Source organism: Coregonus clupeaformis, unplaced genomic scaffold (genome assembly GCF_020615455.1).
Source record: "Coregonus clupeaformis isolate EN_2021a unplaced genomic scaffold, ASM2061545v1 scaf1797, whole genome shotgun sequence".
Classification (NCBI taxonomy): Eukaryota; Metazoa; Chordata; class Actinopteri; order Salmoniformes; family Salmonidae; genus Coregonus; species Coregonus clupeaformis.
This window is the reverse complement of record NW_025535251.1, coordinates 30,055-47,500: the sequence shown is the minus strand read 5'-3', so window position 1 is coordinate 47,500 and position 17,446 is coordinate 30,055. Positions and strand designations below refer to the sequence as shown.

General features: G+C 46.7%; 2 protein-coding genes across 2 annotated transcripts in view; both read right to left on the bottom strand.

Moving 5' to 3' along the window:
* Positions 1-4,445, bottom strand: part of LOC121553820 (cAMP-dependent protein kinase catalytic subunit alpha) — a 13,723-nt gene extending 9,278 nt beyond the window's left edge. Inside the window, exons 1-3 of the mRNA XM_041867197.2 lie at positions 3,754-4,445; positions 1,822-1,883; positions 618-746 (exon numbers count right to left, since the gene is read on the bottom strand). Of these exons, the coding sequence (XP_041723131.1) occupies positions 618-746; positions 1,822-1,883; positions 3,754-3,799 (237 nt within the window). The 5' untranslated portion in view covers positions 3,800-4,445. The remainder of the gene's footprint in view (positions 1-617; positions 747-1,821; positions 1,884-3,753) is intronic.
* A 2,254-nt stretch (positions 4,446-6,699) lies between these two features.
* Positions 6,700-11,524, bottom strand: asf1bb (anti-silencing function 1Bb histone chaperone). The gene is made up of 4 exons (XM_041867361.2): positions 11,028-11,524; positions 7,893-8,008; positions 7,465-7,641; positions 6,700-7,093 (listed from the first exon to the last, which is right to left on the bottom strand). Exons 1-4 carry the CDS (start codon positions 11,134-11,136, stop codon positions 6,887-6,889), a joined length of 609 nt encoding a protein of 202 aa, XP_041723295.1. The 5' UTR covers positions 11,137-11,524; the 3' UTR covers positions 6,700-6,886.
* Positions 11,525-17,446: the final 5,922 nt, after the last annotated feature.

Here is a 17,446-nt window from a genome sequence, read left to right as displayed (position 1 = left end):
CCTCTAATAGTTAGGGTTAGAATTGGGCAAGGGAGTGGAGTGATCTGGCTGGTGTAGCGGTAATGCTGCAGCCTCCAATACACACGTCTGCGGTGTCGGTTTGAATCCAGCTTACTGCCCTTTGACACAACCTCTCTCTATCTTTCCCCACTCTCATCCTTTCTCTCTCTCTCTATTCAATAAAGAAAATACCTTAAAAGTGTATATCTAACATTAAAATGGGGTAAGCTGATCCTAAATCTGTCAATGTGACTACAGACAACGTCTACCCAGAGCCTCCTAACCTCTGACCTCTAACCCAGCGTTTTCCAATCCAGGTCCTGGGAACCAAACTGGTGTACATTTTTGTTTTGGCCTAACACTAACACACCTGATTCAAATAAACAACTCATCAAGCCTTTGATGAATTGAATCAGGTGTGTAGTGGGAAGGCTAAACCAGAAATGTGCAGCCCTTGGGGTCCCCAGGACTAGGACTGGGAAACGCTGCCCTAACACTTTTTTGCTTACCTGGATTCACGGGTTTTACGCTCAAACTTTTGGAAGAGAGTGATGGTACTCTTTTGAAACTTCCCTAACCCCTAACCTCTGACCTCTAACCCCTGGTGCCCTGCTGACCTTTTGCTTGTTGAGGATCTTCATGGCGAAGTGTTGCCCAGTCTCTTTGTGCTTGACCAGCATGACGCGGCCAAACGAACCCGTACCCAGAGTTTTCAACCGCTCAAACTGATCGAGACTCGCTGTGTTCTGAGGAGGAGAGGGCCACAGAGAAACGGTTACAGAGAGGGTGTGTGTGTGTTTGTGTGTGTGTTAACTCAGTGACGTGTGGGTTTTCAAGCATGAACTGCTCGTTGCAAGTCCTGCCACAACATCTCAAAATTCCTCCACAGCGACGTGAGAGACTGATCAACAACTACAGGAAGCATTTGGTTGGAGTCATTGCAGCTAAAGGTGGCACAACCACTTATTGAGTGTAAGGGGGCAATTACTTTTTCACACAGGGGAATTAGGTGTTGCATAACTTTGTTTATGAAATAAATGAAATAAATATTAAAATGTTGTGTTATTTGTTCACTTATGTTCCCTTTATCTAATATTAGGTTTTGGTTGAAGATCTGATAACATTCAGTATCACAAATATGCAAAAGAAAGGGGGCAAATACTTTTTCATAGCACTGTATACTTGTGGGGACCAGAAGTCCACACAAGAATAGTAAATCAAGAAGAATTTGACCAACTGGGGACATTTTGTTGGTCCCCACAAGGTCAAATGCTATTTCTAGGGGGTTAAGGTTAGAATTAGTGTTAGAATTAGGTTTAGGGTTAGGAGATAGGGTTAGTTTTAGGGTTAGGAGCTAGGTTTAGGTTTAGGGTTAGGGTTAAGGTTAGGTTTTTGGGTTAAGGTTAGGTTAGGGTTAGGGTAAGGGTACTGGTTAGGGTTAGGTTTAGGGGTTAGGGAAAATAGGATTTTGAATGGAACTGAATTGTATGTCCCCACAAGGTTAGATGTGCAAGACTGTGTGTGTGTGTGTATGTGTGTGTGTGTGTGTGTGTGTGTGTGAGTGTGGCCTTAGTAATGATAGGAAGAAGATGAGATGCCATCTAACACACAGGACAGGTGCAGTCTGCCACATTCAAGAGCAACAACTATTAGCACATGAGCAGCATTTCTTTATTCAGATAAGAATCAGTTATCCAATTACACTCTCTCTCTCTCTCTCTCTCTCTCTCTCTCTCTCTCTCTCTCGCTCTCACACACACACATACACACATATCTGATCTCACACACACATATAACTATCTGATTCCTCAGATAACTCACCTGTGCAGGGTTCTCCCACTTCTTGAGAAAGTCCTCTTTGGCTTTAGCGAGGAACTCCTTCACTGTTGGACAAACACACACACAGTTATCAATTTGTCCTTGAGAGGAGCCTGTACACCTGTGTGTGTGTGTGTGTGTGTGTCTGTGTATGGGGGTGTATGGGGCTGTGTGTCTGTCTGTGTGTGGAGGTATGTGTCTGTGTGTGGGGGGGGGGTGTGTGTCTGTCTGTGTGTGGGGGGTGTGTGTGTGTGTGGGGGGGTATGGGGGTGTGTGTGGGTGTGTGTGTCTGTGTGTGTCTCTCTCTCTCTCTCTTTCCCCCATCTCTCTCTCATCTCCAGAGTGTGTGTCAGTAACAGGGTGACACCTGGACAACAGGACAGTCTCATTAGAGACCTACTGCTACATCTCACAGTCACACACACACACAGTCACACACAGTCACCACACAGTCACACACAGTCACACACACACACACACAGTCACACACACAGTCACACACACACACAGTCACACACACAGTCACACACACACACACACACACATCACACACACACACAGTCACACACACACACAGTCACACACACACACACAGTCACACACACACACACACAGTGACATGTGTACCCATACTCTGCTATACGGATCTATGAACACAGAAAAACTGGTTTGGAGAAACGAGCGTGACAGCACATGGTCATGGTTCACACACACACACACACACACACACACACACACAGTATCCTACTCCATACAGTTCGCTCAGGAAAGACTCATTATAAGCGACTATTATAAACTGTTATAACCTAACCACCCTGTAGGCTATAAAAACAAGAGTCTCCCTGCCAGTCATTTATGGGGTAAAGCACCAACGTTTCAGCATCCCAGTGTCTTCTTCAGGGTGATAAGAAATGACTGGGAGCTTTATAAAGACTGTGCCACTGTCTCCTTTTGGCCTCCAGTTTCCTCTCCGTTAGTCAGCACCTCTACTAACGTTTTGGGGTGTGCGCCAGCTCATGCTTTTTAATAACCTAACTACCCCACCATCCCCACCTCCACCACCACCTCCACCACCACCACCACCACCACCTCCACCACCTCCACCATCACCACCTCCACCATCACCACCTCCACCATCACCACCTGTCCTCGAGTGCTACAGCATGCGCCCTGGCCTCCAACATGCCGCCTGGTAACGGTATCTAACAGCAACGTGGCCATTCTTACACCTGGCCTGCAAAAAGACACCCTGTCCTGCTGGTGCTGCTGGGTGATAACATACTGTACCTGTCTGGAAGACTGGCCGCCATCCAACTCCAACACTGTTCCCTGAACTCATATATCAGGCCTGCTTTACTACTCTAGTAGCCTAAAGGCAGTGGGGGAATCTGGGATTCAAACATCATGAACATTATGGCCTATAATCTCATTTTCTACCCCTCACTTTATTTATCCAATTCTCATCTGGCATCAACCAGATATAGGCCTAGCGTCTTGGATAATGTGTCCACAATCAGACTCATAAATAATAACGCTACTCAGATGATAATGAAGGTTATAGAACTGTAATGTTATAGAACTGTAATGTTATAGAATGCTCAAATGTGTTTAATGGCCATATGGAAGTAAGCTACACTTCAATGAATAGGCCTGTGTTTCTCTCTGCATTTCCTGCTCTTTGGGGTTTTTAGGCTGGGTATCTGTAAAGCACTTTGTGACAACTGCTGATGTAAAAAGGACTTTATAAAATACATTTGATGATTGATCGATTGTTGTTGTATTATAGTTCTAAGCATGCATGGAATACTGGATACCCTTAGTAGCCTATACCCTCAAAACCTCAGGGGTGCATGGTGTCCCCCCAGAGACACAGTTAAAGAGACGTGAACAGACAGGTAGACTGATAACTCAGAGCGAGACAGTAATGATCCCCACCACTCTCCATCTCGCTTCCCTTCTTGGCCGTGGGCACGTTGCCCATGATGGCAGGCCGTCAGCAGGCGATCCGAGCTCCACTACACGCCCTGGACTCTCCAGGACCCGGTCTAAGCTGAGTCCAGCAGTCGTTCTGTCCGTTCTTCCAAAACCAGTCGGTCCGGACTGAAATAGCTTGACAGCTGCAGTCTAGACTGGTAGAGAGCTCATCTGTTCTCTACAGTATAGAACCGTTATAAAAATAATAAATTAAGTTATAGTCCGTAATGGAGACAGCGACGTCCGTGTCTCGTCTTTCTGTCTTGGGCTGTGGTCTGGTGCTTGGCTGGAACCGCAGCGTGCCGGGCCGAGTCCAGCCCGACTCGGTCGGTTCGTCTGTCCCTGCCTGTCCCTCCGTGCAGCCCCCGCCGAACGAGGCCCCCCGCCTCTCCCCAGCGCAAATACCCAGTTTTCGCACCGTGCAAGGTGGCCACTCTCCGAGCTGGATACCTGGTCCCCTTTCCTTTCCCGAACCCGGCTCCGAGGATGTCGTTTTACCGAACTCGATGAGGATGGGAAATCACCAGAATCAACATAGCCTCCCGTAGCTTTCGGTGTGAATCGAGCTGAGTGACCGAACTACAGCGGATAGACGATCGAGGCCCATCCATAGAGCCCATTGGCTGAATCCAGCCCGACTGACAGCGGAGTGAAGAACACTGATTGGCCACCTGTCAGCCTGTCAACCCCGTGAAGTGCTCCGATTGGATTATTACCGTCCTTCAACAAAACCAAGATTCCGGTCTTTTACGTAAAAAAAAATTAGTTGAGTGACGTCACTGATTATTTTCCTACTGGAACACGTACACGCCCACATCCGCTCCCTTCGCGGGATTCTGATTGGCTCGGCGCTATGGGCTCTCGGGCGGAGCTAACGGAATGGGCCCCGTTTGGCGAAATACCATTGGCCGTCAGACGGAATGGCCTCGCGTTGCCCCCGCCCTCCCAACTAATCTGTGATTGGCCAAGTGACGTCAAGCAGCAAGGGCTATTTTTAGGAACGTTGGTCAGAATGAATGTAATGCACGCGGCCGCGCTACGGCAGGACTTCCAAATTCAGTTTGTTTGTGTAACGAACGACGTACGGGGAACCGTACCCAGACTCGGGATATATTTACAACAAAATATAACTGATCAAATAAACTGTAACGATAAAGATATTTGGAACAGTTTCTTCCGATACAGTGAGCATTCTATTTAATCTCTAGGGTTGTAACATTGTTACAATGTATATGTTACATTGTAGTAACAGTATCAAAGTTTACTCCACATGTTAATAAGTAATGTCTTATAGTAAGGACCAACATAATTATTCTAAAGGACATTGGTGGTCCTACACATATATTTTGGAATATAGGCAATATATGCATATGCCTCTTTGTCAAGTACACAGTTGAACTGAAACTGCGGTCAACTGCAGAGGTTGCAAACAGATGGATGAGCATGCAGTTGTTTCCTCATCTTCATCTGCACTAAGGTCTCCTCTCATCTTCATCTGCACTAAGGTGAAGGTACTGACAGGTATTAGCAGAACACAAAGTACCACTCTTAGTATTTACCACACCGATGTGATCCATCATTTGTTATAAGATCAGTGCAGAGGGAAGAAGAGATAGGATCACTGAACACACTGGGATGGAGGGGGCGGAGGGATGGAGAGTAGAGGGATGCTGATTGGATAGAACTGGTTCATTCAACAGGGATCAGAATGAGCAGAGACACGCCCCCCCCATCCCCTTCTTGCAGTTGCTTAGCAACATGAGGCAAGTCTGCACTGTCTCATAGTGAAACTGGTGGAGAGAGATGCTATTTGTCCTGCTGCATTTTATGAATGAAACACACACAGAGGAGAGAAGCAGTAAGGCTCAGCTTCTAGCAAGCCTCCCCTCTCCTTCTCCCCCACTCACCCCTCCTCCCCTCAGTGCTCAGTGACATAACCTCTCCAGTTGAAAACATAACACAGCATTTATAATACACTCTCACTATACACCGTTTAAAAAAACCACAAAATATGTTTATTATTTATACTTTTCACTGTTACAAATATTACAATGCAATACCAAATACAAAACAAAAAAATATTTTAAGCGCTAATGAATCAAAAGATATATACAGTAAACAAACAGTCATATGACTGAAATAAACAAACCCCTCCCCCAACTACAACTGCCATGCATGTTGCCTCCCAAATGGCACCCTACTCCCAACATAGTGCACTTCTTTTGACAACAGCCCTACGGGCCCCGGCCAACTCTGGTCAAAAGTAGTGCACTATGTAGGGAATAGGGTGATATTTGGGACGCAGCCCCAGGTTTGGGGTCGATTCCATTTAAATTCCTTTCAATTCAGAATGTAAAACAAATTCTAATTCCACATGTTCTACATTGAAAAGCATTGAAGAGAGTTGGAATTACGGAGTACTTCCTGAATTGACTGGAATTTAAATGGAATTGACCCCCAACCCTGCACAGTCCTGGAGTCACCCTGTAGGGTTAGGGCTTTTCCCTGGTCATTAGAAACTGACCTTAGAGCAGCGTCTAGAGGCAACTCAGTCTCCTACTAGAGGCCTACCTTCCTTGAAGTAATCACAGATCTGAATTGGTTGTATTGGTGAAAGTAACAGTGTGGTCACCTTGCTGCCACTTATAGGTCCCTGCTCACCTCAAGGAAACAAGGATGCATTTCTGAAGTATTGGAGCAGGGCCTGGGCTAAACTGTGTTGCTATGGAAACAGTCCTGGTGTCAATTTGTTTAAAACCTAAGACACAAAACAGGACATTTTGGATGAAATGACACCCTGTTCCCTGACAGTGCACTACTTTTGAGCAGAGGGCCCCGTTTATAAGTAGAGCACTATGTAGGGAATAGGGTGCCATTTGGGACGTAGCCCATGTACAAGTGTCAGTCGAGACAGAGAGAGAGAGAGACCGAGAGAGAGACAGAGAGAGACACCGAGAGATGTTGCTGTGTGAAGGATGGAGACAGTGAACCCTATAGTACAGGTGGTTTATAACAGTGACTCATCCTTCCTGCCAAAGACTGGAGACTGCTGGAGCAGAACGCAGTAAGGCAATGCTGGTGGGGTGGCTGGGTTCTACAGACAGTCCATAGAGTTATCAGGCATCAGTCCTACAGATAAAACCTTGCCAGGTAAACAGGAGGAGGAGGGAGGCAGCATGCTGCTACTGCTGTTGGGGGAGGGGTCAACGTTCTCACTGTCCTCCATCTTGTCTGAACAGCCATCCCAGTTGATATGGAACCGGGTCACACGGGGGTTAGAGGCCAGGATGTTCCTCTGCAGCTGGAGGAGGTGGAGGGGGTTATGGGGAGGGTTATGGTTATGAATTAAGGCTGGGAGTCAATTGCAAAAATAGGGTATTTCCGATTCCTAACAGTGGTGAGAACCTTTCACAAGGAGTCAATTCCTTTACAAGAATCGATTCCTGTTTTCCATTTTGTGATTGTATCAGTGTGTATAACCTGTGTGTAGTCTGGTGTGTGTATCAGTGTGCTTTACCTGTGTGTGTGTGTGTATCAGTGTGTATTACCTGTGTGTGTATCAGTGTGCTTTACCTGTGTGTGTGTGTGTATCAGTGTGTATTACCTGTGTGTAGTCTGGTGTGTGTGTGTGTGTATCATAGTGCGTATTACCTGTGTGTGTGTGTGTATTACCTGTGTGTAGTCTGGTTTGACCGGTGGGTTCTCTCGGAGCTCTGGGTCGGTGTATTCATTGTTGACATAGTAACCGATACGGATGAACTCCTGTCCGTTGTAGGTACAGGTGATGAGTGCCACGGTTACCCCCACAGCATCACTCTCAGGAATCAGCCCGGTGTTGGGGGCATCTGCCTGGAGGGAGGAAGAGGAGGGATGAGAGGGAGGAAGAGGAGGAGAGAAAAAAGAGAGAGATTGAGATGTATATGTCCGTGGGTTTTCTCTGTGTGTGTTTCAGTCACTCAGTGTGTGTGTGTTTTCTCTCTGTGTGTGTGTGTGTGTGTGTGTGTGTGTGTGTGTGTATCTCAGTCACTCAGTGTGTGTGTGTGCGTTTTCTGTGTGTGTGTGTGTGTGTATCTCAGTCACTCAGTGTGTGTGTATCTCACCTGGAACACGAACATGTGTCTGCCTGCCGGTACTGGTCCGACCAGAACTGAGTCCAGAGTCTGATCATACTCCTCAGTCTCTGCTGAGCCCACATAGATGATCTTCCACTCCAGGTCTATACATACACACACACACACACACACACACACAAAAAATTAACTTCCCTGACCCAGTCTGTAATACCTACATGTTTCAAGCAGACCACCATACCTGTGCCCAAGAACACCAAGGCACCCTATCTAAATGACTATCGCCCCGTAGCACTCACATCTGTAGCCATGAAATGCTTTGAAAAGCAGGTCATGGCTCATATCAACCCCATCATCCCAGGCACCCTGGACCCACTCCAATTCGCGGAACGCCCCAACAGATCCACAGATGACACAATCTCTATTGCACTCCACACGGTCCTTTCACCTGGACAAAAGGAACACCTACGTAAGAATGCTGTTCATTGACTACTGCTCAGTGTTCAACACCACAGTGCCCACAAAACTCATCACTAAGCTAAGGACCCTGGGACTAAACACCTCCCTCTGCAACTGGATCCTGGACTTCCTGACAGACCGCCAACAGGTGGTGAGGGTAGGTAACAACACATCTGTCACGCTGATCCTCAACACGGGGGCCCCTCAGGGGTGCGTGCTCAGTCCCCTCATATACTCCCTGTTCACCCATGACTGCGTGGCCAAGCATGACTCCAACGCCATCATTAAGTTTGCTGACGACACAACGGTGGTAGGCCTGATCACCGACAACGATGAGACAGCCTATGGGGAGGAGGTCAGAGACCTGGCAGGACAACAACCTCTCCCTCAATGTGAGTAAGACAAAGGAGATGATCGTGGACTACAGGAAACGGAGGGCCGAGCACGCTCCCATTCACATGGACAGGGCTGTAGTGGAGCGGATCGAGAGTTTCAAGTTCCTTGGTATCCACATCACCAACAAACTATCATGGTCCAAACACACCAAGACAGTCGTGAAGAGGGCACGACAACGCCTTTCCCCCCCTCAGGAGACTGAAAAGATTTGGCATTGGTCCCCAGATCCTCAAAGTTCTACAGCTGCACCATCGAGAGCATCCTGACCGGTTGCATCACCACCTGGTATGGCAACTGCTCGGCATCTGACCGTAAAGCGCTACAGACGGTAGTGCGTATGGCCCAGTACATCACTGGGGCCGAGCTCCCTACCATCCAGGACCTCTATAATTGTCAAAGACTCCAGCCATCCAAGTCAGACTGTTCTCTCTGCTACCGCATGGCAAATGGTACCGGAGTGCCAAGTGAACAGCTTCTACCCCCAAGCCATAAGACTGCTGAACAGTTGATCAAATGGCTACCCTGACTATTTGCATTGACCCCCGTATCAATTGCACCGGTTTTATGCACACTCAATGGACTCTACCCAGACACATGCTACACTCACACTCCAACACATGCATATTGACGCCACACACACACTGCTGCTACTGTTTATTATTGATCCTGATTGCCTAGTCACTTTTACCCCTAACTACATGTATATATTTCCTCAATCACCTCAACAACCTCTTTTTATTAATTTTGAACTCTACATTGTTGGGAAATGGCTGATAAGTAAGCATTTCACAGTAAAGTCTAATAACAATAATATTTAAAAATTTTAAAGCACTTTTCATTATACATAAAATCTCAAAGTGCATAAAATAAAAGTTAAAACGCAAAAACTATATATTTAACCGTATCATAAAAGCAACAATAAAATGTGATTTGATTTGAATTTAGTTAGTTTACTTCTCACACATATTTTTTGCATTTGTTATTTAACTTGGCAAGTCAGTTAAGAACTAATTCTTATTTACAATGACCCCCTAACCCGGACGACGCTGGGTCAATTGTGCCTGCCCTATGGGACTACCGATCACGGCCGGGATCGAACCAGGGTCTGTAGTGACGCCTCTAGCACTGACAGGCAGTGCCTTAGACCGCTGCGCCACTCAGGAGGCCCCATTCACTATATAGTGCACTATCTTTGTCCAGGTCCAATAAGGCTCGGCGACTACACTATATAGGCCCTCAAAATTGTCAAAGACTCCAGCCACCCTAGTCTTGGACTGTTCTCTCTGCTACCGAACGGCAAGCGGTACTGAAGCGCCAGGTCTAGGTCCAAAAGGCTTCTCAACAGCTTCTACCCCCAAGCCATAAGACTCCTGAACAGCTAATCATGGCTACCCAGACTATTTGCACTGCCCCCCCACCCCCACCCCATCTTTTTACGCTGCTGCTACTCTTAATTATTTATGCATAGTCACTTTAACTCTACCCACATGTACATATTACCTCAATTACCCGGTGCCTCCGCACATTGACTCTGCACCGGTACCCCCCTGTATATATAGCCTCCCTACTGTTATTTTATTTGACTTCTGCTTTTTTTTTCTCAACACTTTTTTGTTGTTGTTTTACTTTTTTATAAAAAAAAATAATGCTTTGTTGGTTAAGGGCTGTAAGTAAGCATTTCAGGGTAATGTCTACACCTGTTGTATTCAGCGCATGTGGCAAATAAAATATGATTTGATATAGGGAATAGTGCCATTTCAGACACATCCACGCAGTTAGTGTGGTCCCACCACCTCCACTTTAGCGCGGACAGGATAGGTTTCTTCTCATTAGTGGAAATAACTATTCATCTGTTATAAACATGACCTAGGGGAAGAGAGACGTTTTTCCCGCAATTTATTCGTAAATATTTCCACTGTCTGCCGTTGTAATCTGTCAGCGCACCAATCGGCTCGCCTCGAGGTCACCACGGCCATCCAGATGTCAGAAGGACCGGAAATGTTAACAAGACGCGCGGGCGCCAAATTCTGAATAATTGTCAACTCAAATAGCTAGCTAGCTAACTTCCTCAAACAATACCAACATATTTCAATTTAGCTAAGTAGTTAACTAGAAACATATACATGTAAAGTTAATTGAAACAGATACATTTCAGCAAACTGTTGTTACACCTAAAAGGCAACGGTTAGCTACATTATAATTGCATTTTGGTTAACAGCAAATAATACTATATAGTATAGTTATCTAGATAACGTTAGCTAGATTTGACCAAAAATACGAAGTTAGCAACAGAATAACGTTACCACTCACCCTCCGGTAAATCCTCCATGCATTCGAACGTAATCTCGAACTGAAACGGGTTCCCAAAAGGACTTGGGTTGTCCAACACAGCGACATTCAACACTTGAACTTTAGCCATGTCTTTACAGTAGCCTTGCAAGCCTAGCAGATGAATTATTTGAAAATGACTAGAATTTAGCTCGTTTATCTCCCTTGACGTTGCAGATAAAGGCAGGACGGGAAATATGAAGCTAGCTAACCATTCAGTCTCTTTGACTAAAGATAACGTTACGTGTGTGGCGTCTTCTGATGGTTGTTGCCGTCTTCTCTCCTGAAAACTTGGACAATTTCAATTGCTTGCAATATAACACCTGCTTAGCGCTAGATTCGTTTTTCAAAATAACTTCAACAAAAGCTTGCTTTTGCAGCGTTTTTTTCTTTGTAATTATGTTGTAACTAGAGAATACAATTTGCACTCCCGCCAGTGCTTTCGGAAATGGTCGTAGTCACGTCACGAAAATCAGCAGCGTTTCTTCTTCTCTTTTCCGGTTGTAGAACTGAGGATGGTTAAACAAGAAACTTTACACTGCCATCTAGTGACGGGAGTGAGTAGTTCAGATTGAGATTTTGCAGAATGTAGGCCTTCAGTTCTAGCAGCATCAGCGCTGCACAATTAACAAAATTACTAAGCAATGAGTTGAGGAGAGATACATGTCTATTAATGGAGGAAAACTAGACTCCCTGCGGACCTGGCTTCTTTTCACTCCCTCCTCTCTACATTTTCTTCATCTGTTTCTGCTGCTAAGGCCACTTTCTACCACTCTAAATTCCAAGCATCTGCCTCTAACCCCTCTCTGTGGATGACTTCGTCAACCATCTTGAAAAGAAGGTTGACGACATCCGATCCTCGTTTGTTAAGTCAAATGACACTGCTGGTCCTGCTCACACTGCCCTACCCTATGCTTTGACTTCTTTCTCCCCTCTCTCTCCAGATAAAATCTTGCGACTTGTGACGGCCGGCCGCCCAACAACCTGCCCGCTTGACGCTATCCCCTCCTCTCTTCTCCAGACCATCTCCGGTGACCTTCTCCCTTACCTCACCTCGCTGATCAACTCATCCTTGACCGCTGGCTATGTCCCTTCCGTCTTCAAGAGAGCGAGAGTTGCACCCCTTCTCAAAAAACCAACACTCGATCCCTCTGATGTCAACAACTGCAGACCAGTATCCCTTCTTTCTTTTCTCTCCAAAACTATTGAGCGTGCCGTCTTTAGCCAACTCTCTTGCTATCTCTCTCAGAATGACCTTCTTGATCCAAACCAGTCAGGTTTCAAGACTGGTCATTCAACTGAGACTGCTCTTCTCTGTGTCACGGAGGCTCTCCGCACTGCTAAAGCTAACTCTCTCTCCTCTGCTCTTGTCCTTCTAGACCTGTCTGCTGCCTTTGATACTGTGAACCATCAGATTCTCCTCTCCACCCTCTCCGAGCTGGGCATCTCCGGCGCGGCTCACTCTTGGATTGCGTCCTACCTGACCGGTCGCTCCTACCAAGTGGCGTGGCGAGAAGCTGTCTCCGCACCACGTGCTCTCACCACTGGTGTCCCCCAGGGCTCAGTTCTAGGCCCTCTCCTATTCTCGCTATACACCAAGTCACTTGGCTCTGTCATATCCTCACATGGCCTCTCCTATCATTGCTACGCAGACGACACACAACTAATCTTCTCCTTTCCCCCTTCTGATAACCAGGTGGCGAATCGCATCTCTGCATGTCTGGCAGACATATCAGTATGGATGACGGATCACCACCTCAAGCTGAACCCTGGCAAGACGGAGCTGCTCTTCCTCCCGGGGAAGGACTGCCCGTTCCATGATCTCACCATCACGGTTGACAACTCAGTTGTGTCCTCCTCCCAGAGTGCGAAGAGCCTTGGCGTGACCCTGGACAACACCCTGTCGTTCTCCGCTAACATCAAGGCGGTGACCAGATCCTGTAGGTTCATGCTCTACAACATTCGGAGAGTACGACCCTGCCTTACACAGGAAGCGGCACAGGTCCTAATCCAGGCACTTGTCATCTCCCGTCTGGATTACTGCAACTCGCTGTTGGCTGGGCTCCCTGCCAGTGCCATTAAACCCCTACAACTCATCCAGAATGCCGCAGCCCGTCTGGTGTTCAACCTTCCCAAGTTCTCTCATGTCACCCCGCTCCTCCGCACACTCCACTGGCTTCCAGTTGAAGCTCGCATCTGCTACAAGACCATGGTGCTTGCCTACGGAGCTGTGAGGGGAACGGCACCTCCGTACCTTCAGGCTCTGATCAGTCCCTACACCCAAACGAGGGCATTGCGTTCACCTCTGGCCTGCTGGCTCCCCTACCTCTGCTGAAGCACAGTTCCCGCTCAGCCCAGTCAAAACTGTTCGCTGCTCTGGCACCCCAATGGTGGAACAAGCTCCCTCACGACGCCAGGACAGCGGAGTCACTCACCACCTTCCGGAGACATTTGAAACCCCATCTCTTTAAGGAATACCTGGGATAGGATAAAGTAATCCTTCTACCCCCCCCTTACCCCACCCCCCCAAAAAATAAAATAATAATAATAATAATAATACAAAAAAAAATACATTGTAAAATGGTTAACCCACTGGCTATAAGGTGAATGCACCAATTTGTAAGTCGCTCTGGATAAGAGGGGGGGCACCTTAATTGGGGCGAATGGGCTTGTGTTAATGTCTGGAGCGGAATCAGTGGAATGGTATCAAATACATGGTTTCCATGGTTTCCAGGTGTTTGATGCCATTCCATTTGCTCCGTTCCGGCCATTATTATGAGCCGCTCTCCCCCTATCTGTGTGTGTGTGTGTATTGTAGCGACCCTGGTTTATAAACGCGGATATTGACTCTGCCACTTGAGCATACTTTTGTTGCACAATCGATGACGCGCTGGGCTTGGGGCCAGAAAGTTGAGGGTTCGAGCCGCGCTCCCTGCCTGTTTCATTACAATACATACAGCTGAATAGACAGTCACGGTGTACATAATTGACTGGTCAGTTTCTAACAGAATATATTCTGAATCCTAAATTGTAAAACTCCTCTTCAGTCCATACTCGCTCTGTATTAGGCTACAATGAGTTATGCCATGGCATAGTAACTCACAGACTGTGTCTACCTTTGGTCAACACATAGCTGCATCCCAAATAGCACCCTATTCCTTATATAGTGCACTATTTTTGACCAGAGCCCTCTACAACTGTTTTACACTATTGAGGAAACAGGGACAAGGGTTTTACGGCTAGTAACGTTTTCAGGCAGGGAGGGTCAGTAGGCTATAGGGGTCATGGGTCAGACAGGGGTCAGACACACACACACACACACACAGCCTCCTCAGTCAATACCTCTAAGTAGTTTCTGGATATTTCTTTCTCAAATAATCTCTTTGTCCGGGTTTTGATATGATGTTAACTTCACCTCTTCAACCAACCCTGCTGGAGCTGGCAGGACCTGGTCTCCTGTAATCATTAAACTGTCCCAGACAGGGAACTGGTTGTGGTGGTAGTGGTGGTGGGGGAGGGGATTCCAAGTTTGCTAAAGATGTAGGCTACAGAAGGCCTGTTTTATCCCCCCACAACGGTGTGTGTGTGTGTGTGTGTGTGTGTGAGTGTGTGAGTGTGTGTGTGTGTGAGAGAGAGAGAGAGCCACAACGGTGTGTGTGTGTGTGAGTGTGTGTGTGTGTGTGTGAGAGAGAGAGAGAGAGAGAGAGAGGCGATAATTCGGTAGTAGTCCTAGGTACTGATTGGCTGAAGCTGCACATGTGACAACCGTCCTCATTTGCATACGGACAGGTACACTATGGTGAGCGTGGTAGAAAAGTTACCGGGCGGACACCGTTGAATGGAGTTTGAAAGATAATCGAGAAGTCACCTAAGTAGCCCTAGGGCATCGCTAGTCTACACCAATATGCCTACTGTTTCTACCGTCCATTGACTTCGGAAAATAGCTCGTTGTAATCAGCAGGTAAGGCCTTGGAAAACACCTAAATTAAACAATCGCCAATGTTGTTTGATAGGTCCGTATGGTGATGTAGATTTGATAGAGTCGGCAGAGGTGTTTGTTGTTGAAAACAGAGATATAGTAGGCCTAGGATAGTTTTAGCAGTGGAACTTTAGCTTGATAGGCTACGAATGCTGAAAGCCGTATTTAGACCGTTTTGGGTTGGTTTTATTTCTTTGTAACAGCAGCGCATTAGAATGGATACACCTGAGAACAGGTGTAACAGGCTCGGTCGCATTCCAACAGCAGGGCCGACATTCCTTCTATCGGCGCTTTAAAATGATGTGTGAATGTGTGTAGGCGGCTGGGTTTCGCGCTGAATTCAAATATTTGTTTAGTTACAATATTTACTTTGACAGGCGATCCGCAGGAAGCGTAATTTGCAATTTGAGCAGGTTTTAAAATAAAGTATCAAGAATCGGTCGTTTAATAGGTCTAGACCTGAAGTTTATTAGTTGCTTCAACTTACTTGATATGTTTAATTGTAAACTTGATAATATGAGCGCTTCAATATTCAAATGTATTTCATTATTCCTTATTGAAATTCTAGTCACACAAGTGGTTGTTTAGGAATACTTGTTTGGACAGTAAAGTAAATACATCGCTTTTCCTGTAAGTTGTGCAGCTCGTGGTTTCAGTGTAGTGTTGTTAGGGTATTGATCAGTAGACTATTATTTACCCAAAGCAGATCATTAACTATCTCACCACTAATGCCCAAACGAGGAATGTTAACAGACTCTCCAACCCTGGGTTTGTGCTGTTTCATCTCTGACTGGGGATCTGTCCCGAATGGCACCATTATTATTTGTACTGCACCACTTTTGACCTGGGCCCATATAACCGGTGTGAAATGGCTAGCTAGTTAGCGGTGCGCGTTTCGATCGGTGACGTCACTCGCTCTAAGCCCTTGAAGTAGTTGTTTCCCTTGGCTTTTGTGGAGCGACGGGTAACGGTGCTTCGAGGGTGACTGTTGTCGATGTGTGCAGAAGGGTCCTTGGTTCAAGCTCAGGTGTGAGCAAGGAGAGGGAAGGAAGCAACACTGTTACACCCACATCCTATTATATACACACACTAACCCTTAGATGGTGCACTATGGGTCCTGGTCAAAAGTAGTGAACTAGAAAAAGAATAGGGTGTAATTTGGGACTCGGTTGAGAAACACTGCTTTAGACTGTCTCTGGACACGTTTGACACTGCAGCCGACTGCCGAGTCGACACTGACTGATCTACAAATCACCTTGCATCACAAACGGCTACTCAATATTATTTGTAGATCAGTCAGTCAGTCATGATTTACCCATGATACGTCACGGTTTTGATGCTCTCGAACACTCTGTCTCTCTGTAGACAGGCACTCCTCACTGTCAGTCTGGCTGCTGTGTCCCCATTGGTCCAGATGTGAGAGCCGAGACCAGCAGTGTCACCTCTAACCCTCAGGTGAGTGAGACATCCGTCTACCTATTGTCTGTGTGTCTGTCTGCCTGTGTACCTGCTTCTCTCTCTCTCTCTCTCTCATCCCCTCCTCCCTCTCTGACTCCTCAGGGCCCATCGTCATGACAGTGGTGTTGTCGTTACCAAGGGCATCGTGGGGGGTGTGGTCTGTGTTAGTCCCAGGTCTGGCCCTAGTGCTGTGTCTCGCCCTGGCCCTGATGGGCTGTGTGATCAGGAAGAAGAGAAGGATGGAGGGAAAGTATCGGCCCAGTGCGGAGGAGGGAAAACAGACAGGACCACGAGGGGCTGAGAGACCAGGCCTGCCCCTACCCAAGGAGGAGAGACTCATCTGATACACACACTCTAGCATGGATGCTACACACACACTAGCATTGTCGCTGAACTCTCTCTCTCTCTCTCTCTTTTCCTCCCTCTCTCTGGCACTACCACAGCCTCACTATTCACTACCCTCCACCTCTACCCTGTACATGAAACCAGAATGGGATATTAGTAATAATGTCCTGTATGTGTTGTGTTGTGTAAAGGTGTCTGTCTGTACATGAAGCCAGACGGGGATATTAGTAATAATGTTCTGTATGTATTGTGTTGTGTAAAGGTATCTGTATATGAAGTGTCTTTTTAAATATGCCTGAACATGCCTGGTGGATGTGCCATGTTCTCTCCAGTGTCTGTGTTCTCTCCAGTGTCTGTGTTCTCTCCAGTGTCTGTGTTCTCTCCAGTGTCTGTGTTCTCTCCAGTGTCTGTGTTCTCTCCAGTTTCTCCAACTGTGCTGATGTTGACGTCAGTGTGTCAACATGTGAATGCTGAATGCCCTGTCAGGGGTGGGTTGTTTACCTGTAGGTGGACTAGTTGTTGATATGTTTACATGTAGGTGGACTAGTTGTTGACATGTTTACCTGTAGGTGGACTAGTTGTTGACATGTTTACCTGTAGGTGGACTAGTTGTTGACAT

Coding starts and splice junctions, on each gene's coding strand:
- asf1bb (XM_041867361.2), bottom strand. CDS start 11,136: ATGGCTAAAGTTCAAGTGTTGAATGTCGCTGTGTTGGACAACCCAAGT. Junction 7,642..7,892: donor GACACATGTTCGTGTTCCAG/GTGAGATACACA, acceptor TCCTCCCTCCAG/GCAGATGCCCCCAACACCGG. Junction 7,094..7,464: donor TCAAACCAGACTACACACAG/GTAATACACACA, acceptor CACCTCCTCCAG/CTGCAGAGGAACATCCTGGC.